Genomic DNA, 27,710 nt, shown 5'->3' on the forward strand with positions numbered 1-27,710 from the left:
AACTGCCCATTTGCGTGTGGCGCTCTCAGTATTTTGGGAAAGGCTGGGGGTGAGAGGGAGGATTCAGCTGACTCTCGCTGTAACCACCTCGCCACTGGAAACACTGAAGCTGGTATTTCCCATATGCCAGATGCGGTCATAATTCATTTCCTGCAGCAGCTACAAGCAAGTGCTTTATTAAATGGATTATCATTCCTGACTACTAGAAAAGATACGTGCAAAGGGAGCAGACAATATTATTTATCAGCTCTGGTTTCTGAACAAAGGTGCCTTTCAGAACAATGGTGACATTACATTTGTCTTACACCCACAACACCCACCCACTGCCAACAGCCTTCTCCCTTCGTCTGAGAAATAAATTCGAACTCTGTGCAACCTCAAATCGCTCTTCCCTAGCATATTAAATTCACTGGTGAAATCAAGCCTGACCTGAAGAGGGTGCTGCATAATCAGGGATCATGCAGAACAAGAAAAACATTTATATGGATGGCCAAATGTTGGAAAAAGCTAAGGAGTTGAATGGACCTGTTTTACAATCTGACATGTGCCTGACCTTTGAGAGCAAGGATGAAAGCAATTTAATTTTACGTGTGGCAGCTTGTCAATCAAGGGAATCGATTGAGGAGCTTAAAGTGCATCTGAAAAGTGAAGCGAATGGAAATTGAACTGTACCACCCACATCCCTCGCATGTTGATTTGTTGACACTGCAGCCTTCAGAATGAATTAAGGACTGTTTGGGTTTTAGCTTAAGAATACAGTTCACACACTCCCTCTTGGGCTTTGGCGGCATCAAAACAAAGGGTCAGGGTGGACTGTGCTTGATATGCTAAGCTGCCTCTGAAAATGCTACCACATATTCCGCATCACAAGCCAAACAGCAGCGTGTAAATACCACAATTGCTACCGCTCCTTCTGAGGATGTGCGCCTTAACAAGAACCGCAGAATCGCTGGCAGACAACCCGAGAGACGGGGGTTGAAGGTACGCCGCCAGCATCCAGAAACAACACAGAGCCCATGGGACCAGGCACCTCCAAGCGTGAAGTTTGCTTCTAGAAAATCACTGCGACATTACTCTACACCTCACCAGAGATGACAGTAACAGACTCCAGTCCCTGTCTTCCTCTTAAACCACGACATTTCCATCTACTGATTATACAGCCAAGTCACAAAGCATTTTTCCCTCAGTGCCTGTATCTTTCCATTTGGCAGCACTGGGTGTGCTCGACCGCATTGTTGCCTTGCAGCTCTCCACTCTTTTCTGTTCTTGCACATCTTTCACACACTACAGAATTAAAAGACATTTCAGAGCAGCAGACCAGCCACAAACTGGGCCTGGTAAAACACAGATTACATTCCTACAGCTGTGAGCAGTCAGGTCTCTCTGCTTCTCTCTGAACGTGTGAAAGGACATACCCTTACGAACAGACTTTTCAATGTTAACAGGCCATTCTTAATTTGAATCTTAGGCCTTTCAGTACATCTTTCACCATTTTAAAAGTGGGTTGTAAAAACAGGAGGTCATTCAAAAGATTTGTGGAATATCTGCAATTACTCTTACAAGTACATCGGCCAGGTTTGACACCCGCTTGAAGTGACATATTCACATACACCACCCAGGAGAAGGAAAATGACTTCCTGGCTACTCAGGAGTAAAATACACGGCGACGGGACAAAATAAACTCATCAAAACAGACCTTCTAATAGAACTAACAATGATGATCAAGTGCTTGGCGGGGGATCATGTATTATGCTTTGGAAACAAGGCAATAACCCTGCGGAGGCACAAGAGAATTCCCACAGACCCAAAACATGGGCATCCTGAAGAACGAGCCTAATAACAGGAACACACGGGCGCGAGGTCTTGAAAGAAGTGAGGGAGCCTGTTCAAAGGTGACTAAGTCCCCAGAACAAGTAATTTCATGGGTGCTTGACATAAGGAAACACAAGAACAATACCGACCTGGTTCTAAACCCCTGGCCTTGTCCTTGTGACCAACAATAATTCACGGCTAAAACCAGAGTCCCTACTTTTAACACTGAGTCAAGCACCCAGGAAAACTGTACAGACAGCATATCTGGTGACAGGCAATATGCCTACAGGACGGGAGATCTCTCCACAAGTATGACAAGTTGCTATAGTACCCAGCAAATTTGTGTGAGGACTTGACGCATGGCTTCTAGAGTCTCCGATAGCCAGGGCTGGGTAACAATGCCTCCCTTGATAGAAACATCCTCGTACCTGAGATTTCATCTGTGCAGCCTTTTCTGGGTCAACTGCCAGGACGTGCTGGTAATGGCGGATGGTGTGCAGGCGGTCCTTGTTCTCAGCACGGACGTAGCGCTTCAGAGCTTGCAGGATGCGGTGGGGCTGCGGGGTTTGAAGAGGGGAAGAGTTCAAATCCATTTGATTCAAATAAAATTCACAGCTGAAATACAGCACTTCAGATGCAAGCCTGCTTTGTTAATGGACAGATCAAGGATCTGCGCTAACCTCTTATATATTTTCTTTTTAAATTAAGTCTGTTTGACTCAGAACACTATGCCTTATGAACACTAAACAAAGCGGAGGGTTTTTTAACCAGGCAGAAGAAGTAAGTCAATTAGGAGACCCACTGCTAGGTCTTCAGCACAAACTGACACGATGGAGAAAGCTGCAATGGGGACCTATTGCCAGTTCTGTACTGGCAAGTCAAGGGCAGTCTTCTCACCCAGCCGTTGCCACCTTCCACCCTACCCAGCCAACGTTTGCCGCAGAGAAGCTCACCCGCGGTGGGTCAGCCTGCAGGGCAGCCAGGTAGTTCTCCAGAGCAATCCGACGGCGATCATTCAACATGGCTTCCACACGAGCCAGGTGAGTTTCCACAAGCTGCTGCTTCTCACTTGCTGCCTCTTTCTCCAGAGATTTCACCATTGCCTGGAAGTGCTAGAACAAAGAAAGCAGTCAGCGTGAAATGCGCTGTATGCATCAGGGTCACCTATTCTCACTCGCATAACTCCTTAGAACAAATGGAGCCTGTCACACTGCACGGCCTAGGCGTTTACAGCAGGAGAGAAGGCACCAAGAAATGTTGATGCAGGTTTCAACTTTGCAAATTCAATAGTGACAATTTGCCTTCCAAACTTCCTTCACAACCCATTTCAAAGGTCTCAAGAGGGCACGTGGCCTTGCAGATAAAGGTCATGTTGAAACTGGGAGATGCAGGCTGTACTGAATGAATGACACCGCATTAACTCTTTCCCTCGACCCTGCAATACGGAAGCAGGATCGATCCCTTCAGCCTAGAGCATTAATATGCATTTGCAAACGTTTATGAAGGTATTGCATAGGGGTTTTTTCATCAGCACGCCTTCAGATCAAACCTCTATATACTCTATTACAAAGGTCATAACCCACATCTCCAGATGAACCAGAAGAGTCCATTAAGTGTTATTATGTTTCCACAGAGATGATGAAAAACTTTTGGACCTGCACAGATTTCCAAACAGCGGCTTACATTAAAAAATGTAGAGAAAAAACTATGCTCCAGGATAAAATCCAAAGAGGGCTTAAAAGCCGGAGTCAGTCACTTAGTTGTATATTGGTTTGAGAGAACTTCATATAGTGGTGGCTGCCAGAAGAGCCTGCCCCTAACAATCCCATACTGAGAATATCCCGATTAACTTCATCGTCTAACTGAACTCTCCTTGTAAGGCACAAGACTGGCATTTTGGCAGTAAACCAGCTTTATCTGCTGTCTAAGTAGTTTTCACTAAGTCTGCCCAAACAGGAAATGTGTGTCCAGAGATCCAGGGACAATCTGAACTGGGCTGTGAGGCCACTGATTAGTGCAAAATGGGCCACTGGTCTGAGGTTACAATTTGGCTCTGCTGTGGCTGCACTTGAGGGGTGAGATAGTTTCCTACTACTGGGCTTAGGAAAGGACCTGGCACAGTATCAGATCATCTCCAGCTTTAAGAACAAAGCACGCAATTGAATCAGATCTCCTCTGAAAGGCAGCTGTTGACAGAACAGGAAAGCTGGTATTCCATCTCAGTCGTCTTTTGGCTTTGAATATTACTACCTCTCATTTAGTTTATTGGGAAGACGAAGGCCAAGCTCCAGTAACTGTCTTCTTTTGGTCCTTCACCTCTTACCTGAATGAGAGTCTGCCTTTCTGCCTTGGGGAGATTTACTGCTTGGTGTTCCGCTTCCTCCCATTCCTTTTTCACCTGGACAAGAAAAGGACAACCCACATCAACAAGAGGCAAATTTACGTCTGTTTTTCGCGAGCTAATTTGCCTTCTCGGGCAGATCCTTGTACAGCCTGGCTAGGTTTTGAAGGCACAATGGAGCTGCTGTGGGGTTTAAACCTAGCACTTAAGCCCTCTGAGCAGCAAGCCAAACACACTCAGTGATTCCTGTCTCCCAACACTGAAGAAATGAAAATCTAACTGCCACTGTGTGGTCATATTGCAAGAAACACACAGAAGGCTAGTGACTGGAAAGGGAGTCAGTTCACTGTCAGTCATCCAGAAGAAAACCAGGCAGTGGCTATGCAGTGCAGCACCAAAGACTGAAGCTAGATGCTCACCCGGTCCATGCGGTTGTGGTGCCTGACCTCCAGCTGCTCCTTCGCCTTCTGGAAGCGGGCATGTTCGTTGTCATCAGCTGGGGTTTCAAAGTAGACATCCACATCATCAGTTGGCACTGCAAAGAGAGGGAACAATTAAGCAGAGGTTCAGAAAACTGTGATCCTGGATTGCAAAGGACAGGTAGGGAGAGGAACCTCCTTGCCTGCATAATTAACAACCTGGCAGACTGAGTTTACTGAACCGCCACCTACCAGGAGTCCATTTTGGTATCTTTAAGCTGCCAATTTACTGCACAACATCAGTTAGTTACATCATCCCCAAAACACAGCAATGCACTGCGGCAACCAGCACCTGTTCAGTCTTCTCATTAGCTCTGAGACGAGCATTATTCAGCTCCAGCAAGAGAATGACTTGGATTGCAGAATAAAGAACTTGTTTTCTCTTCCTTTTCACATTGGCTTTGGATAGTTTAAATGACATTTTGTGCATTAGCTGTTCGCTGACAAGCTGGCTCCAGACATCATTAATATGATTAGGGAGCCTGACAATAAATCTGCACAAAACACTACCCAATATTTTACACTTCAGACCTACCTTCCCTACCAGATGCACCATGCAGGACTAACAGGCAACGATATTAGACAAGACAGCAACAGAAGGAGGCTCAGTGTGACAAATTGACTTGTCCAATAAACTGGACGGTTTGTATCTTTAAGACATTTAAATCCAACAAGGGGAGAAATAAAATTTCAGAACTGACAATTTCAAGCATCTGCAAAATCCACAACAGGGGCTCTGTACTCCATATACTGCAGTTCAGGAAATGCTGAATGAAGTTTCTGTGCTACAGTTTTACAAACTACACATCCCAGAGCCCTTTCCGAAAGGATCCACAACAAACACGAGGCACTCCGTTGTTGTCCTTTAGCAGAGGGAGGGCAAAAGGGAAAGTTAAGGCAACCTTCCAACCATTTCAGAAATTTGGGTGGGGAAAAAACCTCCAATGCGTCACTGAAAGACAGCATTCTTCAGAAAAAAATTTACCTTGCAGTTTCGCATGCACCTGAATCCACGAACCTTTAACTAGGGAAGGAGTGGAAAGAATTGTTGCGTGCAAGGGCCGACGTCAGATCGGTACTGTATTCTGGGCCTGATCATGGCATTTCTGAACCAAGCTTGGACACAGACAACTCTCTCTCCAGCCTCAAATCCCTCTAGTAACAGGACAAACTTTGGTACAAAAAGCTCCTGACATCCGCATCTTTTATTTCACCACTTCAGTTAGATCAGCCCAATCTAAAGCACTTGCATGAAGCCCATTTTGTAAATAGGATTATGGCTGTATAGTCAGACTGCCAAGCCCCAGATAACACAAAAAGCCTTTCAAAAGGCTTTAATGGTAGCTGAAGTGGAAGTGCTGGAGTTCAACAATAAGATTAATAAGGAGGTTAAAATGTTTTTGGTAGTTTTATCATCTGACATAAAAGCCAGTTGAAATTGGTGCCAAAAACCTCAAGCTCTCAAAAATGCAGGGATTGAGTCATGATTCATATTTCAAATCGAGCTGAAAGTGGGAATCTGAGTTCTGTACTACTTCTCTGATACTCTCCCAAAATACAATAGCAAGAAAACGCCTACTAGCAGGAGAATGGCGAGTAGCAGCCTGCTTTTCAGGACCAACTGGTCAAACATACGCACGGTAACACAACTGGGGAAAGCAAGTGCTTCCTTCCATGTAGTTGGAAAAAAAATTGCCACTTACACAAACAGGCAAGCTATGTGTTTTCCCAAGAGGTTAGAGAGAGCCCCTGGTCCTTGCTATACATCTGGAAGATGACAACTAAGCCCGTAGCGAGAGCTGCAAAGCCAACGGTGAGCACAGTGTATGCCAAGAGCCACTTTCCCCAGGAAAGTTCACCCTAAAGACCTAGAGAAGCGGAGACAAGAGGAGACTACTGCAAAAGGACAGACAGTACTGCTGCAGACACCAGAACCAAAAGGATGAGCTACACACGTATCCTCTCTTGACCTAGGCAAGGAGGAGGAGACACCACACGCCAGACAGACAGAGGCTAGCTGCAAAAGGGCCAGTGGGAGGCAGGACTTACTCATCTTTTTACACACAGCCATACAATACTCCTCTGACTCAAAATTGTTCCTGTTGCCTCCGCAGCCTCCATATATAAAGCGAACGCATTTTCTCTTGTTAGGGTCGAAGTACCAACGAGGCCTCACAACCCGGCAGGGCCCTGTCATCGCCTCCTGGGAGCAGACAGCTGTGTGGAGACGGGTTAGAACATGAGCTAGTGAGGAGCACAGGCCTTGCCGAGCAACTTAGACATAGCAGTGGTGGCTCTAGTTCACACCTTCTTCTGGGGCACCAGCGCTGGCCTCAGCATCGTCACTTCACCGACCAAAGGGCTTTTGTCAGGTTTTGGGGTGATTTTTAGCATTGCAAAAACAGCCACTGCAAACAAGGGTTGCCAGCACTATTCAGGGAAGCGCCTGCACGTGGTGCTTTGGAGCGAACGCGCAGCCGTGGGCTACTCGAGCAGTTGTCTCGACATGGAGCTCTCATCTGCTAGAGTGATTTCTCCGTAGCTAGAGGCTGAAACACCATGGATCTCTTTTGCCGATGCCACAGCATTATGCCTTGGGTGTCCCAGCGGTGAAGCCTCCACTGTATAAAACCAACATGATGGAAAGAAAACCCAATAGGGCTGCTTAAAGCATTCAAAGATGCCCTACTCCGCTGCACTCTACCTGGGTAGACCTTCACGTCTTAAAAGGTAAGGTGTAAGAGCAAGCGAAAAAGCTAAGCAGAAGGAACATGATTGCCATGGCAATCTCGGCCGCTGGGTTTTTAAGTTTTGAAACATCCATACACTAAATATTGAAACTGCAGGTAGCCACAGCATGGGGACTGCTTCACAATAAGCGGGCAATATAAGCAGCCAGGTTATTTTGAGGCAAGAGAACACATACGGTGTACAAGTTCGCAACTGTTCATGGTACTTTGGGGGGAAAAAAGACAGCACACCCCCAAAACAGACACCCCAATCACATTTTTCCAATTCTGTTTCAACACCTGCAGATCTGTAACAGCCCCGTACATATATGAGCTAAGCCCTGTTTCAGCAAGTAAAATCATCTGCAGCATGCTGGCATTTTACCAAAAAGATGCAAGAACTGCTGGCAATGATTCAGTGATCTGTAGCTAATTGAATTTCATTCCCTCTCCCCTCCTCCTTCCTCTGCAGACACTTCTACACGTAAAGTATAGGACATCGTATAACGCTGAGGCCCCACACGATCAGCAGATGCCCTCTGCAATGGCACCTACCACTTAACAAAAGCTACCGCAAGTATAGTATATATTACTACCGCAGTAAGTATATATTACTCATGTAATAAAACCGGGCCAATTGTGTTGGCTGACTTTCTGTCACAAAAGAGAAGGGTTTATGCAAAGGCTAAGCTGTTAAGGCAGCACCAAGTATCTTCTTCAGACTCAAATGGCCAGATGGCACCTTTATGCCACCTCTGCAGAGCACAGCCCACCATTTTCAGCTCCCTTTTCCTAAACTGGTACAAAATACCAAATCCAAGATAATCACCCCAAACTAGGATTTTCAATTCTTAGCATAACCCCGAATACCTCTTCAAGATTTTTCCAAAATTAACCTATGCAGATATGCTTTTCTGACTCAAACACTGCACCTTCACGGAGGTGCTCCTTCAACGTGCCAAACACCGGGCTTTCTGCCAGCAGAACTGCTGTTTATCTGGAAACATATGGCCCATGCTCTAGAAAGTTAATTTCAACACTTGAAACATAAGCATCATCAGCTTTTCTCTGTTTGCTAACTTATCTGGCAAATAAAACTTCCAAGTGGCATTTATTGACTTGATCAAAAACCCATCACCAACTTACAGCCAACAAGAACACGCTCAGGGAAGCGAAAGGCCTGTAGGCTAGAACGTGTCTTACATTTCATATCGCTGCTGACTTCTTTTTCGGCAACAACCTTCTCGTTGCTAGGCTCTGTGGGGGTCTCTTCGTTGTAATCGTCAACTTTGTAGCTATCATAGTAGTAATTGCGGTCTTCCACCACGTCCTCCTCCTCTTCCCCTTCGTCGTCTTCATCCTCATCTTCTTCCACAGCTGTTCCTGTGAAGTCTTCTACACCTGCCTCTGTAGGGAACTCACTGAAAGGATACAGGTAAGTTAGGGGGTGAAGTCATGGCTAGCCACTTTGCAGCCAACCTTTAATGTACCAGATTAACAACTCTCTTTTCACCTGTTCTAGAAACACAAGAGATGGGAAAAATAAATGTACCAACTATTGATCACCCCATCGACTTCCCTCATTACAGACACAGCTGCTCCTGCAGGCAGAGCTTCTCCATGCCTCTGGCTTAGTGGGGCTTCAGTGCATCTTCTCATCAGCTTCTTTTCAGTAAGTGGAAGTCCCCCTTACCTGGGGGGGAGGTACTGTAGCAATCACTCTGACTATCTAAGAATGAAGGGAGCGGGGCTGCTCAGCTTCTCCAGTAACAGGAGCACTGCAAAGTCAATTGTCCTTCTGCAAGGCTTTTGCAGGCTCAGGACATTCCTTTGGGAAATTCAAAAGCACAGAAACGCTCCTCTCAATCCTCACCACAAGGGAGTCACTGCATGAAATATTCACATATGGCAACTTCACATACAGAGCTGTTAACGTCTATGCCAATAGGCACCTTACCTTTTATAAAGGTCATAGTCTTCATCCTCATCTTCATCCTCTTCCTCTTTGGACAGAGCCTCATCCACAACGTTCGTCTGAGGGCAACATACATATTCTGTTCCATGGAACCGGTCTACTCCACAGGGCAGCAGCATGCCATAACTGTGCAGGATCATCCCGTCTGTCAGACAGGCCTGAAAGAGGAACCCATTTAGGTCAGTTTAGCACCACGCTCTTACTTTGGATAAAGCTGGAGCCTACCTATCATTCAGCCCAAGAATGCTACCTATGGTCTAAATTTTACAGAAAAAAGACAAGAGCAGCATGCAACCTAAGTCTGAACATCACAGGAAAATGGATTTGAAACTTGTAGCCTAAGCAGAATCTGCAGGAAAGTCCCAGATCAAGAGCCATGTAGTGCTTCCTGGTCTTAACGTATCAAACACCCTCCAGCCCTAACGACTGCTGATTTGTCAGCCTGGCTAAGTTCAGGAAAAATAACTGCACGTTTTGTGCCAACTCAGGGGAAAGAGCACTTGAAAGAAACAGAACTGTTGTTTGCTTTTCTGGGCTGGCCATTTCATTAAACTTTATCTATTAAACTTTACACTGGAGTAAGTGAATAATCACTCAAACGGACTCTGTGTCAGGATTATTTTAACATGCTGTAGATGAAAAAAATCAATCGGGTAATTCAAGAAAAAGCCAAATGCAAACTGTGATTAGACATTATGTCTATACACTTCTCTTAAGCTAAGGAAATACATGGCTTTGTGGTGCCCCAGAAAAGGAGGAAGTAAGAAAGGGTTTATTATGTGCATCAGAACCCTTGTGTGCTTTGCTTTGTTATGGCACGGATGTAAAATGAGTCAAATATTTCTGGAAAAGTTCTCCAATTACATTGAAAGCAAGTGATTTTTAGATTTGCGAGACATTAACAAGTTTATCCTCAATTAAAAGGTGATTCCTCTAGCACAGCTTTATTTAAATGCGTGCTTGCTCCTGGGATTTTAAAGAAATAGGAAGTTTAACTGGTGCATCCGTAACCTCATCTTTTCTAGCACCATCACAACTAGCCTTTGTGTTGCTATTTCTACAATTGCTGTTTCTACAAAATAGAAAACAAGTACATTTCATCACAATATTGTTTTTATTACGCTCAGTTCAAACGGGTACACAGAGAATTTGCAACATTTTTGCTAGTCAGATAAAACAAACAAAAAAACCAATGCACAAAACCCCCCATGGGCTAGATTTATTCTGAGAAGATTATCCGTCTCTTATGTAAAACCTCCACTAATCAGTCACAACGAAACTCAGAATGTCCCCAGGCAAGCACTCCCAACCAAACCCCCAGCAGCAGCAGGTACATTAATGCAAAATGTGCAAGGGAAATAGGAACCATCCTACGACCACTGTAGCTCTCTGGCCTGGCAAGAGGGATGAGCCATCGGTTAAAGCGATATCCTAGAGACCTGACTTCAATTCCTCGAGTATGGTCTTGGGCAAGCTACTTAGGACAGCTTTTTGTGAATAAAAAGCCTGGGTAGCTAACTGAGCTAAGTCACTTGAGTACTTCTACATTTTTTTTCATTGCTCTCTGGCTCAGTCCGTAGCCTGCAACATGGGAATACCAGATCCCACAAACGCTGTTATGCTCCAATGCTACTACAAGCATCCAAGTGGACAGATCTAGACAAAACATTCCTGCCACAGCAGCATTACCTCTTTTGCCACAGTTTGCCAATGCTGATGGCTTTCACACACGTCCATCCGCTCCTTGTGGAAGAACTGGCACTTCTCTGGAACCAGCAGGACATCGCTTACAAACTCACCCACTGAAAAACAAGACACGTCCATAGTCCGCTTGTCTCATCACACAAGTCCAACTTCCAACAGAAAACAAAGCCAATATCAGAACTTCCCTAAAGTACGTACACTTTGCTGCAAGTGCCTTAAAGATTTGGTATATATTCTTAACAGGGACAGGTCAGACCGGCTGCTATCTCTGCAAATTTACAGAAAAACAGAGCCTCAGAGTTTCCAAGGTACAAAACAAGAGTAGGGGCCAATGGGTGAAACATTATGTGAACCCTAAGGCAGAACTGAAGGCAAAGTTTACAATGCAAATTAATAAATAGTTGTTCATGGAACAGACAGGATTGACAGAAGAGATTTCATGCAAATCTTTGAAAAGATTGCATCTGCATACGGAAGTTTTCAAACCACTTCCCCACCAATTTCTAAATGAGCTGCATCATACCAAAGCTAGTTCATACTGTCTGGTGCTGTAACAGCCTGGAAATGTTTATAAGCCACAAGCGTTATCTCTGTTTTCAGTATCTGGGTATCTGAGCAAGTCTTGTTTGGTTTTTTTGTTTTGTTTTGTTTCCAGATGGTTGAATTCAGGATCAACTACGGCACATTCCCTGACTCGGACAGTCCTAACCAAAACACAGAGGGCTGGAAAAATACAAACTATACAGCCCGAAAACCAGAGTACAACCTGAGTCAGCAAACAGACTGCATTCCAACATTAGGTAACCACAGCCTCACTAGCACAAGGAGATTTTGGTACACTCTTAAAACCAGACTTTTGCTTTTGAGGAAGGTGGGAAGGGCAGAGAGAGAGAATAAGTCTGCTCTACAGACTCTGCGTGAGTTGGACCTGAAAGCTATCCAGCCTAAACTTCCACCACAACTCAGCCGGGTGCCAACACACGTGAAGTAAGTATCAGAATTATGTGAGCATTGCTTTCTGTTCTTAGCCCAAGTTGCCACTGGAATCCAAAATGTGAAGTTTTCTCAAAGTTGAGATTCATTCTTCTTTCTTTCTTACAGACATAAATGCCGCTTCCAGTAATTTTAAAGTAAGGAGATATCTAGATACCCTGAGAAGATCAGGAAAAGATCTTCAGTCCAAGTGTTTCAAAGCAACATGCCTCGCACACATTACTGGCAGCTTTAGGGATCGTTTCTTAGAATTGGAGAAAAGATTTTGAGGTCAGAGGCCTTTTCTCACAGAGTCTCGACGGAGCAGAATTATTGGCCCAACCGATCTTCAACATTATCTTCTCAAAATAGATTTTAATATTTTGCATGACCAATTTTTTTCTGCAGTCCCTTAGTACCGATACCAAAAGCTCACGGCCACTGCTCCTATGCACAAGTCAAGTAGAGTTTAGGGACAGATTATCTGATGACAATCACAAGATAACGCAATCAACTAGCATTCATCACCCCTTTTAAATGGGTTAGATTTTGAACTAGTAGACACGACAGAGAAATGTTATTTTGCCCACTTCCTGCTCTTGAAACAGGCCAGTTACAATTTTGAGTTGTTAATCCTTCCTCCTTCCCTCTCATGAGAGGTCAGTTAAAAAGTTTTCGAGAAGAAAGCTAAAACTGACCAAACTTTAAAATCAAGAGACTGTGGTTCTGGGGACTGAAGGCAGAAGGCTCAAAAACTGATGAAATACAATAACCAGTAATAAACAGCAGCCAAACAGCTTCACTGTTTTTCAAACACTGAATCCTAACGCCTTTGCATTAGGCACACGGAAGGTCCTCTCCGTTCACCTAGGAACTGGCAAACCCCTACACACTGCGCGTTCATGGACACCTTCCCCATTCATGGCCATTGCTATCGAAAAAGAAAAATCCTCTCCCTTTTCAGATCAGCGCCGGCATCAGAGGCCCCTCCACGCCACCTAGCAGCTTAGCCAGAACTGTCAGCAGTTTGTCTTTTCACACCTCACCAGGCTCAGCCCTGCTCCCATCATCCTATTGTTACCTTTATTTTACAGTTCAGTGAGAGTGCTAATGGGTTCTCCTCTTCCCCCTCTTCACCTTTGAAATACAAAAGAGCTTTCGTTGGTGGGGGGAGGCACGAGAATGTTAAACTTGGTATGACAGCAAGATCCTGCCTCAAGATAGCCTGTGCATTACTGTAGCAAGGAAGACACAAGCAAGCATGGGAACAACAAAAAAAAAAGCCAACAACGTAGTTTGACTGTAATCAGAGTGTCATGTGCGCCCCTGAGAAACACAATCCACTTACGACGAGCCATTTGTGGACTGCTAAAGACAATGAAAAGGTATTTTATACATGTAGAGACTAACGACTTGTAATTCAGATCTGAAAACCAAAGCTGCCTTGCAGGCTGGGCCAAACAAGTCAGGAACACTGTGAAAGACGCTAATTAAAAACTTTAACAGATAGTTCAACGTTTAACAACTTTTAAGGCAGCGTCACTAAAATCAGCTTATTTTTCAGCTGGAGAATAGGCTTGGGGAGGATTATTTCTAAGAGAGATGACTCCTTATAAATCCAGAGATCTTGCTTTCATCCTTATTTCCATTAGAAGTTCTCTCTATAATCAGCTGGGTTTGGTTGCTTCTCAGACCTGAATTTCCACCTCTATAAAGAAATGCATCCTTCTCCCAGGATGTATCCACACCAAATTTCATTTCTTATGAAGTGCTTTATGATTGTCTAGTGGAGGGTGTTACATACAGGGGAACAGTACTCCTACAGTTCCACAGATTTTGCTTGTGTTCTCCTATGTCAAACCACACACCAACCTGAGATCAGATATGAATTATGAAAACCGGTTCCCACTGAATGCTCCCAACCACCAGATTCTCCAAGATTGTGCAAGCCTTCTTGCGGAACAAGTGTTTTCCAGAAAAAAAAGAAGAGATTCAGCCAGCTGAGACTAAGCTTACTGCTAAGAACACACGCAGTGCACCACAGTGTCAGGCGCAACCTACAGGTCAAAAGCTGCAAGGTAAACAAGCTAAACATGTTGCCTGATTCAAGTGGGTGGATCGATTCTGGAAAGCACCAAGAAATCCATCACAGTTTATCTCATATTCTTTCACAGTTCAAAGTAGGGACATGGGATGCAGCTGCAAGAAGCAGGGCCTCTTTGAAACAGCAAAGTTTAAATATAGTCGTTGAAATAGAATGGAGATCTCTTGCCAAGACCAAAGCAGGAAGCCTGAACACACTGAGCATTTAAGTCTCCAAGGCAACAAAATATTAAAGCTCCACAAAAATAGGATCAGAGTATTAAATCCCAATGTCTTTGTGATACTCAGATACAATAGCCTTCAGGTTTTTATGGCAGTTGCAGAGAGAATGGGGATTTCTTTTTCACGCCAGGCACCATTATTCCACCACAGCTGCTATCAAGCTGTCGATCTGTTCGAGAAAGGCAGAGTTCCATCTTGTGGAAATAAAAACGTGTAAGTGGAAGCTGGATGTGGAAATGGTAACCTGATACAAGAGAAGCCTTATGAAATGAGTTGTTCTCTCTGCAAGATGCCAGGAGGCAATCCTTTGCTCCTCCCACAAGAATGCACAAACACATCACACCAGGCACTCACCCAGGCACTTGTAGGGCACGACAATATGAGTGCGGTCTTTGCACTGTTTCTTCCCTCTCTTGCACCAGTTCTCGATGCTGACTGGTTGATTGGCTTCCACAACGTTCGTAATCTGAAGGTCTGGATACATCTGTTGAACAAGACACAGAGATAGTTTCTCTCCAGAAAAGGATGTCCAAAGTGGCTCCCACCCAGAAGTAGCGAGGCTGATTCTCTACACAAAAGCTAGTTCAAATGTGCATGTGGATACACATTCTCTTCTGGATCAAGCTTACAACAGCTGAAGACATAAAAAAATCCCCAGCCGTTTGTCACACAGGGCTCGAGGAACGGAATGTGTCATCACTTTCTTGGGGCAGCAGAAAGGCAGGTCAGGGGCAAGAGCCTTCATCGACACTAAGCTGAGGTGTTTGGCTTTGCACCGTAGCGGAGAAGTATTTACCTGTGCTATTCTGCCTGGTGCAGCACGATACCCTCTGGAAGAGGGCAATCACCAACAAATAGGGTTTAGTAACATCTTCAGACTCTCTCGTCACTTGCCAAGCACCTACCTCCTCAGGTTTCCCTACGCCTGCTCCATTTATGAAGCATTAATATGATCCCTACATCCTGCTCGAGTCCTCAAGTCCAGACTCTGACTTATATTTAGGCTTCCACTGCATGAAACAAATGTAGCCCCGGTTATATCAGCCTTGTAGAACAGTTTTAAACATTTTCCAGTTCAGACGTGGTGTGCTCTAACACTTTCCTCGCTTAAAAAAACACATTCCTTGTGGTATTTTACGTGCCTGCCACCTCAGAGGAGCAATTAAAGACACTTATCAAGGCCAATATGCTACAGTGTATCTGGAGCACATTGAAAGGAGACTATGTTTTTTACAATAAAGTATGAGCCTAAAAATACTGTCAACATTTTGATGGCAATATTTCTCTGATATGCTGGCTGATCTGAACACATCACTGAGAACAACACGGGCACGTTCTGATTAGAATAGGCATCACAGGTTCCATTTTGCACAGACACGGAGCGGATGCTGATTAACTGCCTCAGCAGCAGAACCTTTGAAGAAACCCCTGCAAAGACAGCCACCGATACCTCTCTGACTTACGGACCAAGGACCTTCTGTAGCAGCGTAAGCTGATCTGAATCTGTGATAGCCCCTAAACCCCACCGCAGCATCCCCCCTGCTCTCCCAAGGCAGTAACCCAGCAAGACAGTTCAGGGAACTGAGCGAGTCAAGCGCAAGTTAGTCTCCTGCAGGGTTAATTTGCTACTGACAGGCTAAATTGGAATCCAATTCCTCAGCAGCGGTGAAGATTCAGGATCACACAGACAAACTCACCTCCTGACAGTACTGCAGAATCTCTTCCTTTTTCCCAAAGCAGCTCTTGGTCCCGGAAGTGTCAGGTTCCCATTTCCCAGTCTGGATATTCACATGCATATTTAGCTTCCCACAGAACATGGCAATTTGAGGCTCTGGCACCGCAAACCCTGTCCCAGCATTGGCTGCGAGAGCCTGTGAAGACAAACAAAAACATGTTGATTGCTTTATCTGATCCAAAGCAGAACAGCTCAAAGAACCAGAAACCCTCTGGCATCTTCTCAGAGTGCTCCCGCTTAAGCCAGCTATCAGTGGAGTCTTGCAAACTTATTTCATAACCATATTCCTTCAAGCTGGTGAGCCCACACCAAGGTTTCACCAGTAAGGTGTTCGTTTTTCCAAACTCTGCTTTTATCATTGCAACAACAGCTTTCCAAAACCAAAAGTAATTCACACTTAAAGGTGGCACCCACAAAGGCTAAACCAGACGTCTGAGAAACTTAAACCGATACTTGAAGATAACTCACTCGTAACTTTTGGCAGAAACACTGCTGTGAGGTTACACACAAAGCAGGAATTGCTCCTACTAATAAAATAACTCCTTCCAACTGCACGGCGCCCGTTCAGCATTTGAAGCTGTGTGTTTCTCCCAAAATCTTCAAATATTTGGGATAGAAACACCTGAGCTTCTTGCCCAAACACACAAGTAAAGATGACTACCCTTCTCAATCAGAAAAACATAGCTGTTGCAGCCAACTCCTCAAAGCCTGCTGTCTCTCCTTCGGTGCACTCCTGTGGGTATTTGTACCGCCTGGTTTCTGATGAGTATTCTCTGCACTTCCCACCCTGCACCAGCAGACAAAAGCCCAACAACCCAGCCCCACATTCAGGTCAAACTGCAGACTGATCAATGAAAACAAGGTCAGGTTCCCTTTCTGAAATCTTGCTGGCTGACCAAAAGAAGAAAAAGGGGATTAAATTAAATTGCAGAGTTGGGGTTTTTCTGAAAAGACTGAGTGGGTGCTGGGAGCTGAACATCCTCTCCCTACATAACTACTAGCTTTTGTAAAAGAAAAAAAAAAAGAAAAGAGGTATGAGGCAAAAAAAACAGATGGACTCCTAAACCGAAAGCTCTTTAAGGTGTTTAGGGGAATGAAATCCATTTCAACTACTTCAGACAAGGCAGATTAGAGTACAGAGGCTTCGGGGCACCGCTGCCCCTAAGCTGCTTTCTTCCTGGCAGGCAGCACCACCCTCGGCCACCAGTCCCACCTTCATACTTAACTTTTCACGTACTCAAAAACGCATACATTACAGTGGGTGCTGTTCCCTCCCTGCTGCCTGCAGATCTCCATCAACTGAGAAGTCATAGAATCATTAAGGTTGGAAAAGACCTTCAAGAACATCAAGTCCAACCACCAACTTACATCAATACGTGTATGCTTAAAGCAATTAGAGGAGCGAAGGAAAGACTTCAACGGGATAGCCCCTGCGTACAGCTCCCAGTTGCTGGATATTAGGAAAAAATTAACTCCATTATAATTAGCCCATTTCTTCCCCTCCCCGTTTACACACAAAATCACTGCCTGGAGATAAGATGTTTCAACACTCGGAGATTCTTTAGTGCTGAACACATGGCTAGTGCCCGGGGCATAAAACCAACTTGAGACACAAAAGCATAAATTCATGTCTTGACTTCAGAAAAATTACCCCATGAGTTTTAAGAACTATTCCACTGCATGTCACTTAGGAGAAACAGTCTTACACAAGAAACAGGCTTCTATGCACTCTAACCCCTTCACCCAGCAGACGCTCAAAAGAGCAAGTTCTAGCACAGGTCACAAAGTAATGGGATATTGAACTACATGTAACAGATACTGGCGTCGATGTCCCAGGAACAAAATGCTTCCAAGTTATTCTATGCTTTCAAGCTCGGTGCAGGTACATTTGTTGTACTCTGTCCCAACCAAGGAAAGACACTTCAGGTACAGGAGGATTTCTGGTGAATACCCTGAGGCTGGGGAACAGGGTGCAATAACTTTGCTCTTTCAGAAATCATTTAATATAAAACGTGTGCTTGTAACAAGTGCCAACCGATATCACTCAGCAAAACCTAGGCTTTTGCACTGCCTTCCTCCCTGACCTATCGTTTCAGAAGAAAAAGGCAGACGTGGAACGATCCTTCATAACTCCATAAACACACACATACAGACTTTATAAGAGGGCCTTTTTATCTCTCTCCAAACAAACACCACTTCGGTACCAACAACCGCTTTCCAGAGAGCACAAGACTTGACACGTTAAAGGAAACAATCCACAACATGACTTTGTTTGATGACAAAACTACAGCTACATCCAAGATTCAAGCTGAACTCTGAAAAGAGCACGCAAGATGAAGCATGCACAAAGCATTAACCCACGTAAGAAGAACACAGTGCATCAAAAGAGAGTAACATGTACGTGTTATGAACAGTTTGGAGATCATTAGCACTGCCTATGCTTGAAATCTGTTCCCTTCAAAGCAAACTTAACAAGTATGCAGCAAAACAAGGTAACTGCATAGGCAGGAGGGGTGCAGGCTCCATCCCGAGAGGCAGAAACATCCATCAGTAATCCATTTGTAACAGCTCCCGCATGAGCAAAACTCCTGTTCAAACACATACCAACCTCCTGATATCATGACCACCCCCTATTTACATACTGATGCGAGCTTGTGTTTATTTTTGCTGTCTCTCCGGCCTGACACCTCCACACTGTGGCAAAGGTATCAGTCCTCCTCCGCGGATTGCTCAAATAGTTTGCATATCAGTAGAGTGCTGTTGCCCTAGCTACCAGAACATGCTAAGCCCCAATTCACAGCTGAACAAACGAGACTAATTACTTGCTTGATTTCATCACTTTTAATCAAATGGAAGGAATCTTTTCTTGAATTGCACTGTTAAGTTAATGAACTCTGATATACACAAGTTGAATCTTTAACCCCGTGACCTGCAAGATCAGGGTTTGAGTAATGGGCTTCAATTTTTCACCACTGACAATCCACTTCAGCCACCAAACACCTCAGTTACTTAATTTAGCATTTTCATCTCATTCTACCCGTCATGAGAGAATACAGCACAGCAAATTTCATCTGTAATGGTGGAGGCCACACCTTTAGCGCTGCTACTTTAGTGAAGAAAGTCACCCAGGAGAGTTTTCTGGGACAAAGTCAGCTTCTGTTGCTCCCCACAATTGCCTTCGGCATACCAAAAATAAAAGCAGATTGCTCGGGCTGGCGATGCCTGAGGTTAGCCAGTCTACATTCAAGCATCCCTTTGCAAAAGGAGGGCTGGGGAACATGTAAGCCAGCACGAAGCTTGGGATAAAGCCATGTCCTTAGTTAAGCTCTTCAGTACTTCAGAGAATTCTCCCATTCCACATTGCAGAGGGCTGAACAAACTGACAGCACATTTTTCTTTGGGAATTTCCCAGCCATAAATGGAAGCAGCCGCCTCTTTCAGCACTGAGGAGCAACTATCCAATCTCTTAAATAAGCAGACTGACAGCTCGGGAGGGGCAACATACACTTAATGGAAGAGAGTTCATCCCGTTGTGTACGTCCTTGGCTAACGTTATTTTAGAAGCTATTATCCTATTAATACGTATCCATAACACGAAGGCAAGATGAATGTTATTTGGGAAAAGACTGTTACATACATAAACCCTTACCTTCCTTGCTGGCACCTGCATTTACAAGATGTTTCGTCGTAAATGCTGCCCTGCCTTTTGGTATAATTCTGTAATTCAGTTTGCTTTCCAAGACCAAAGAAGTATTTGATTCCGTAAACACATAAATCTCTGGCCAGTTCACGACAGTCGAATTCCTCACCTTGTCATGCAGTGCCTGATTTACAGTCCTGAAACACTGCAATTCAAACCTCTAAATCTTCTTCTTCTCTGATGGAAGTGTCTCTGCCCAAGTATCCAGTCTTTTATTTACTACTAGCCCCTTCCAACTTGTGACAGCAGGTTTGATCGGTGAGCTTTTTCCATGCAGAGGCCTGGGCTCTATGCTCTGAAAAAAGGCTCATGCCTTTTCTTCCTGCAAGTATCTATCATCTCAAGGGAGGGATGCAAGGCTGGAGAGATTATGGACATGGCATTGCACAACAACATTCTTTAGGGAGGATTTTTTGTGAATTTAAGTCATTTCTGCTCTCTAGTGTTCCTCTACTTCAATGCAGGGAACAAAAATGCATCGGAATTCCTCTCAGCTTATGTGAAGTAACGAGTATTCGGCATCTACCCCCAAACTCATGCAATACACTGCAGTTCTGGTTCAAAAAAGGCAAAAAAATGAAAAACACAGTCATTTACTTTGCCTCATATTTCCAGGATCTGTTAAACCTTATCACAGCGTAGCTTATTGAGCATGCTGTCTACTCAGCTCCCTATCAAATGCTATTCAGGAAAGCCTTCTGGCATGCTGCTGGGGACTTTGGGTGACTGGAGTTTCTCAACAAGAGCGGTTGTTCATTATACTTCATATAAATGAGTTCCTGAGAGCTGTCCTTTATAGCACAGAGGTATCTGCAAAACGTCAAATTTAACTACATTCCGAATCTTCCGTGAGGGCAAACATTACAGCAGCCTTGCTCATCTGATCAGAGTAGCCACAACACGAGCCTTTACTCCAGCAGAACCAGAGTGGACGGGAGCTTCGCAGGAAATCTTAGATTCGCTTTTCGTTTACGCTAAAACGTTGTTCTCATCGCATATTGCTTCTAAAGAAAATCTAGGAATATGCATTACAGAAAAATCAGTCTCCCAGCTAACGCGTTTGGTGCAAACGCATCAGCTGCTGGGCACGTGGACTCCCTGTCGCACAAGCACAACGAGAGACGCTGGCCCTGGTTACAGGGCTGCAAGGTTTGAGAAGGATCGAGAGCCTGCTAGGAAAGCTCCTACTGCTTATGCTTTCCATCAGGCTTCCTCTGCAGCAATACACGAGCGGCCCTGGCCAGATGAAACCATGGAAGATTAAGTTGCTTTAAAACTGAAATGCCAGCCTCTAGAATTTATAAGCTGCTGGAAAAAAGCTCTAATTGTGAATTGCATTGACTTGGTGGCCAGAGAACACAGATTAATGGCTGCTGAGGGCATTCACTGCCTTTTGCAGGACTGTCTGCAGGTCCGATCGGATTTCCTCCTCAGAAGAGCTACAAGTGTTCCACAACTATTTGCTGCTCCACTGACAAAAAAATGCCAGGCAGTACTTTGAAAGATTACTTGCGCTGTTTGTTTTTAATTAAGCAAAAGCCCTCGAAAGTAATTCTGCTTATTACATCAGAACGCACGTGAACCACAACCTGAGGGACTTCAGAACATGCTGTTCAGCACAGTCCTTATCCAGATCAATCATGCTTCCCACCTTTATTAAAGAATGAGAAAAAAAAAGCTTTTCTGAATATATTCTTTTAAAATACATATCCTGTTCTATCAGTAGTGCAACACAGGGATGATAGCACTGCAGCTCTTCCTATACCATCCACAGATATGGGGGATATAGGTTGAACCCTTTCAAGACCAATGAGGAATTCTAACATTTCCTTTGATAAAAAAAACGAGTCTTGCTACCTTATCAGCCCTCCTGTGAGCATAACCCTTGAAGGCTGCTACTTTTAAATGTGTGAGTATTCTAACTTTTCACCCTTTCCTTGGCTGAAAAATTGGTATGTGTATTTGTGCAGGGACTTGACTGCTTCGAAACCCAGCTGCACACCCCACATTACTGCTGTCTACAAAGCTGAAGCTGTGAGCATTTCTCTTCTGTAAGGAGAGGCCAGCCCTCCTTGGCAAAATAAAAATTTAAAAAAAAAAAATCACGAAGAGATGCTTGTAGTCACAGTCTATCACTGCCATCTGATGTGAAGTGTTAAGCTGAAGCTTTTGGAAGGAGAACAGCTGGGTTGGAATTGTAAAGCTGAGCCTTCCTGGGTCTCGACGTACCACGCAGCCCTTAAACCTAATGCTCACTGCTGCGAACCTCACCTGTGAATTAATGGTTTATGGCAAGCTAGTATTCAGGAAACCAACACTTCAATTAAAAAGTAGGGAAAGTTGGCAGAAGGACTTTATGCACAAGAACTTCTGAACACAATACTTAAAATTCCCAGGTTTTGGATTTTTAACTTGTAAACATAAGCAGAGCTTTCAATTTGTGCTTCAAATTGTGTTTCACGCTTTGTTTTCCTTAGCTTCTCTTCCTGCTTTTATTCAGCAGATAGGTGGCTTGAACCCAGGAAGGCTAATGAATGCCTGACACAGCAGGCAGTAAATCTACAGACTAGCAGCTCATCCTAGCTTTATTGCTTTATTTTTTTTTAAATTGCTGATAATTACAATAATGCACATGGGCAGGGGTCCAAGACAGGAAGAATTATTGTCTGCAGGCAGATCTGGTGTGAGCTGATAATACCAGCCTGTGTTTGCTTTCGAATTTAAATGGCAGAAATCTCAGTAAAGCAGTCTTTGGCTTACTTTAACTTGCTGGAAGGGGTGGAGTTCTCATCTGCTCGTCCTTTATTGACTTTTGTGGTAGAGGATTCTGCACCAGCAGAAGACTGGAAACCAATGCAGAAGCTGCAAGGCTAGCTCGGGTGCAGTTTATATTTAGATGGCTGCTGTTCATGGCTAACGTGCAGCCTCGGACGCTCTGACGTTCAGCGACAGTCATCTATGTACTTTTGTATGTGCCGACAGCAACCGTAGCATTACAAAGAGCAAAACATTGCTGAAGCCTGAAGCATTCCTTCCTGCTATTGCACCTTCCTCTGCCTTTCTGCAGAGAAAAAGGGAGATTTCCAAGTACCTGTGACTCAGGGCAGCCTTTTTGTCCTTGAAATTTTTACTAATGAGTTAGCAGGTTACTTCCCCCTCCTCCTCTGGTTTATCATGCTCCATAAACCAAGCCTACATGAGTCATTGGGCAGATAATCTGCCGTCAGACATTTGCACTCAGGAACTGCCACATTCAGATAGGGAAAGCAATGCTGCAGGCAGTACTGGTGCCTAGCTAGTCTCAGGGAGCAGAGATCAAATTCAGTAAAACCACGATTCAGCCTAGCCTTGGTTTCCTGAAGTTGTTTGTGTAACATGGTTGCCTTTGGCATCCTCTCTTCTGTCCCCGGAGAGACAAAGTTCAGAAGAACTCAGTTGGAACATTCCCTGAATAAATGTTACTGTACCCAGAACAGTGTCCTTTAAAATAAGATTGATAGGCCTCAAGCTTTCAAAACTAAAGGTTGTGTGTAATGGCTGGGACTGCTGCACTTTACCAGAAAAGCCACCCTAAAAATATAAGGGTGAGAGAAGAGGTAGGCAGTACTATGATGCCGTTAACAGTTGTTACACAGCACACAGGCAGGTCCAGATACACCTGTTCGCTCAGGCTGCCTTCTGCTCCTCACAAGGGCATCAGGAACAATTTTCACACGAAGTATCGGATGGCTGCGCTTACGGCCACTTCCCCTTTTCAGCAAAACACAGCAAGGGTGCTATTTAAAGCACCTTTTCTTATGGAGCGATTCTAAGTCATACTACAGCACATGGAGGCTAGACCTATTTATTACTGGGCTAAACTAAGGCACAAAGTCAAGTGACTTGCCTGAGGTCACCCGTCAGTGGGCTCAGCCCGGTTTAATCCTCAACCCCTCATCGCTCCAATCTGTGTCATCATTCTGTCTTGCACAGCAAGACTAATTACTGCTTTCCCACATGAATTACCTGGGCATCTGAACCACAGAGACTCAAGATGTCTCGTTAGCTAGCCAGCAAGTGAAAACTTCAGTGCGAGTTAAATGTTTTCACGTACACTAAAAATCTACTGAAGAAAATGGCCACAGGGGAATTTTGCCTTCCTGGACAATTGGAAGGGAGATCCAAAACACAACGTAGGAAAAGTGGCTATGATTTAATAGTGCTTCACTCCGCTGAGGAAAAACATTTGACTCTCCTTTCAGATCTACCTTTCATTAGCGAGCTGTTAACGTGAACTATCTCCGTTCGTAGCACAAAGGCTTCACCGACAACAGCGCACACACGGAGGAGTACTGAGATATCATTTTTTGCAAGAAACTTCTCCACATGGTTTGGTAGCGAGTCCTTTCCATCTTAAGGCACTTCAGCTACATGAGAGTTAGTGAATATAATCACTGTGGTTACCAGGATACAGAGATTCCATAATACACAGGAAAGTACATTTACAAAAATCTTTCATCGCTTCAAAACAATTTGTTCAAAGCAAAAATAACTTCTGGACTAAAACTCATCACAACTCACACACACACAACTTGTCAGCTAGCTTTCCTAGTGGACAAAGTTGGCAGAAAGAGACCGAGAGAATAATTTATTAACATCAGGCAGGCAAAAAACAAACCCTTGCTACTGATTCAAAGTGATTTAGCATTCCAGGGGCGACAAAATCAAACCAAAAAACCTCCCCAAAACAGCATGAATATTTGTTTTACAGATTTTGTGAAGCTCATTGGGAGCTTCACAAAAAACCCTGCAACAGAGACCACTGTAGGAACCTGTGGTTACTCAGTCTAACCACGTATCTAACCGCTCAAACGACTTGAGATAAAAAGGCTGCACAGATTGTGTTTTCATCTAACACACAACTAGCCAAAAAACAAGCAGGAAACAGAGGGGCATATTTTAACAGAGCATCGAGAATTTGAAGTAGCAAGGGAAAATACCTGGGAAAAAATGCAAGAAAAATGAAAGGTAACAAGCGGGAACACAGCTTGCAAATACAGTTTGGTTTTGGTTTCAACCACTCGTGAGCTCAAGTATCCCTCTCTTTAAAGATGGTCACCATCACATATTGGCTATTTATGCGCACAGATTTGGAGTACCATAAAATACTCATTCAGTATCTAAAGGTCTTGCAATTAGGCTACACCCAAAGTTCCCTAGGGCACACAGGCATTGCTCTAACCCTGCTGAAGCTCTGCGGGTCATGCTGATCGCTTTCCACCCCCAAATTCAGTCTTCGTGGGGGAAAAGGGAAACCAAACCCCAACAAATCCCCCACCCCAAAAAAAACCAAACCCCAAAACCGAACAATTAATTGGTAATTCTGCCCTCCAAACAGTCCAGATGAAAATTCAAATCTGGAAAAAAAAAACCCATGATGTTTTTAAGTCTAACAACCATCTTTTGAAAATAGGAAACCCGCAGCTAAAATACAGGGCTGCTTTCATCTTTGCTGCTGCTGCTCCCGAGGCTTTGCCAAGTATATGGTGAACCAGACCAAAATTAACATGTTACCAAAAAAATTATGGAACAGACTTGCTGCTTTCAGCGTCCAAACTGAGGATATGTTTATAGTTAAAACTTCCAAAGTTCTGTCAAAAGTGCAAGTTAATTCTATAAATTACAGGTCTATGAAAATAGTCAGCAGTTAGTAGGTATTACCGAGAGCGGGTAACTGAATTCTAGCTCTTATTAAATATACTTAGGAAATAATGCAAATCGGGGTTTTAAACCAAAAACATCTCCCACGCACCTTCCCACACACCTCCTCCTGTTATTTATTCTGAGAACTACTTATGGCTTGTCACAGAGCATCTTTCAGGCAGCACCTTGTATCATTACTCGCACACAAAACAATCTTTTAAGACCCTTCAATGTCTAAGGGCGCAGAAATCAGTGCTTTGAAAAAAACCCCACACCTTTGTATTTGCTGTTTAAAAATTCCCATACTAATATCATAAGTTTGTTCAGCTACAGTAAATGACTTTTTTTCTTAAATAGAAAACTTCAGTGTGAATATTTCCCCAAGAAAGTTTAGTTTTCTGTTAGCTGCTCATTAGGAAAAGTTCCTACCACTTATGGCCAAAACACACCTGCAAGAGAATTAACTCAGTAAAACCATCTGAGAGTCTCACCAAAAACCAGTCTTTAATTTTCCTGACTGCAGCTATTTTTGATCCCAGGAAGCAGCAATGCAACTGAAGGCAGGCTGCCAGTTTCCTTCCACTAATGGTGGCAACCTGGAGGCGAGCGAGCAAGCGAACAAGAGCAGGATAAAGAATAAGCAGCACTTCTTACTTAAGTAGCAAAGAGGCTGAAGTGCAGGAAGATGGCTCACAGCAACATTGCGTACTTCCAAGAGTCAGATGGTGAAAGCTTTACTGGTTTATTTTTAAGCTTGTCACCCAATAGCCAAACATCTCTTAGAAGGGTCCCGGTATTATTAGCAGAATTTAGGCTCAAATCTCACAACTTACTTCCTTCTTCCAAAGCAGAGGATAAAAGGTAGACTTCTATCTATCCCTGAGAGCTCAAAACCCTAGAAAGGGCAGTCTGACACAAGAGAGAGGTTGAATGACAACAAGCCTTTTGAAGTACCCCTAAAGTTGTGTCAGCAGCAGGGTCATAGAAGGTGAAGGACCTCACTTACGGCTTAATGGATTTCAACTTTTTTACTCTATAAAAGCAATTCTGACTAATTTAGTAGCATTTTATTTCCAAAGCATTAATTTATCAGCTGGGGTTTAATAGTCACAGCGTCATATCATAGCTAGGCAAGCATACTGAAACTCTAATGGATGTATTAAACAGTTCCTTTAAGGGAAGCAACAGATCTCTACTTAGAAAAACTGCTTAATGCTATTAGAAAATTAAGTGGTAATTTATAGCACAGACTAAAGCTGGCTAGGCTGAGCTCCCCTTTACTGGTTTTGCTGATCCAGAAAGTAAAACTAGTTCAACAGAAGCTAACCTAGAACCTCAAATATTCCAGGGCTATCAGCACATAACATTTAACTGGCGCTGTATGTTGCCGACACACACCCGATTCTCACGTGCTTGAGTTTTATAGCTCTTCAGTCTACTGAGCAGTATCAGAGTGTGTAGCATCGCACCAAAGTAAAAACAAAACAGGAGAACTGATTTTTATCTTTGATAAAATGAGATTTCAACTTGCTAGCAATTTCTTCTGCGTTGCAGCGAGATGAATGAACCCTGTGTATGCTCATACCTATTTCCTTGAGGTCTCCTTAAGCATTTTCTGGACATTTTCAAGGTCGGGGATAGAAAGCAGCGCCTTCTTTTTCTGTCTACTTAGTTGAAGTACAATTGGTGGAAGAAGTTAAATGCTGCAGCTGCATACACCTGATGGTTGGTTCTTTGACATGTTTTAAGAAATGTGACACATCAGTAAGGGCTCCGAAGCACAAAACCATCAGGAGCTGAAAGCTTTATTACAAACGTGGAAGCAAAAACTGCCTGTTCTGCAACAGGGAGGGAAATTGTTCTTTGAAAAAGAGCAGGCAGAACAGTTTCAGACAATCTAGTTGTGCCTTAAAGAGGCAGTATACACTGAGAACTCCCATCACTTCAACAGAAATTCCTCTTCAAGGTCTCTGAAAGATACTACTATTTTTATATTTTTTTTAACCCTTTGTCCAAGCTGTCCATTGGGGCAGCAAAACTACTCCCCCCCCCCCCGCCAGTACTCTCCACCTGGAGGAACGGTAAAGCAAAACTTCAAGATGTGTTATTCTGAACATAAGGAATCCAAACAATGCTTTATTTTCCTGGTTGGAAAAGGCTATCAGACAGGAGAAGAGGGGAACTATTTACTTTTTCCTCGGAGAAGCTTTTTTGCCTGCTCAGACGCTCTCATCCAACATCACACACACTTGAGTG

The 27,710-nt window shown here is 43.9% G+C and overlaps 1 protein-coding gene across 5 annotated transcripts in view; it reads right to left on the bottom strand.

Annotated features, from left to right (window-relative positions):
• Nucleotides 1-27,710, bottom strand: part of APLP2 (amyloid beta precursor like protein 2) — a 48,277-nt gene that overhangs the window by 8,523 nt on the left and 12,044 nt on the right. For 4 of the 5 annotated variants that reach the window (XM_064470986.1, XM_064470984.1, XM_064470983.1 and 1 more), the window contains 10 exons: nt 16,035-16,208; nt 14,692-14,821; nt 11,026-11,138; nt 9,319-9,494; nt 8,565-8,782; nt 6,682-6,849; nt 4,573-4,688; nt 4,136-4,210; nt 2,766-2,924; nt 2,241-2,369 (listed from right to left, as the gene is read on the bottom strand). In XM_064470986.1, coding sequence (XP_064327056.1) covers nt 2,241-2,369; nt 2,766-2,924; nt 4,136-4,210; nt 4,573-4,688; nt 6,682-6,849; nt 8,565-8,782; nt 9,319-9,494; nt 11,026-11,138; nt 14,692-14,821; nt 16,035-16,208 — 1,458 coding nt within the window. Of the gene's footprint in view, nt 1-2,240; nt 2,370-2,765; nt 2,925-4,135; nt 4,211-4,572; nt 4,689-6,681; nt 6,850-8,564; nt 8,783-9,318; nt 9,495-11,025; nt 11,139-14,691; nt 14,822-16,034; nt 16,209-27,710 lie in introns of those variants that run through there. The other variant, XM_064470985.1, reaches the window with a different exon arrangement.

This window comes from Phalacrocorax carbo, chromosome 21 (genome assembly GCF_963921805.1).
Source record: "Phalacrocorax carbo chromosome 21, bPhaCar2.1, whole genome shotgun sequence".
In the NCBI taxonomy this organism is placed as follows: domain Eukaryota; kingdom Metazoa; phylum Chordata; class Aves; order Suliformes; family Phalacrocoracidae; genus Phalacrocorax; species Phalacrocorax carbo.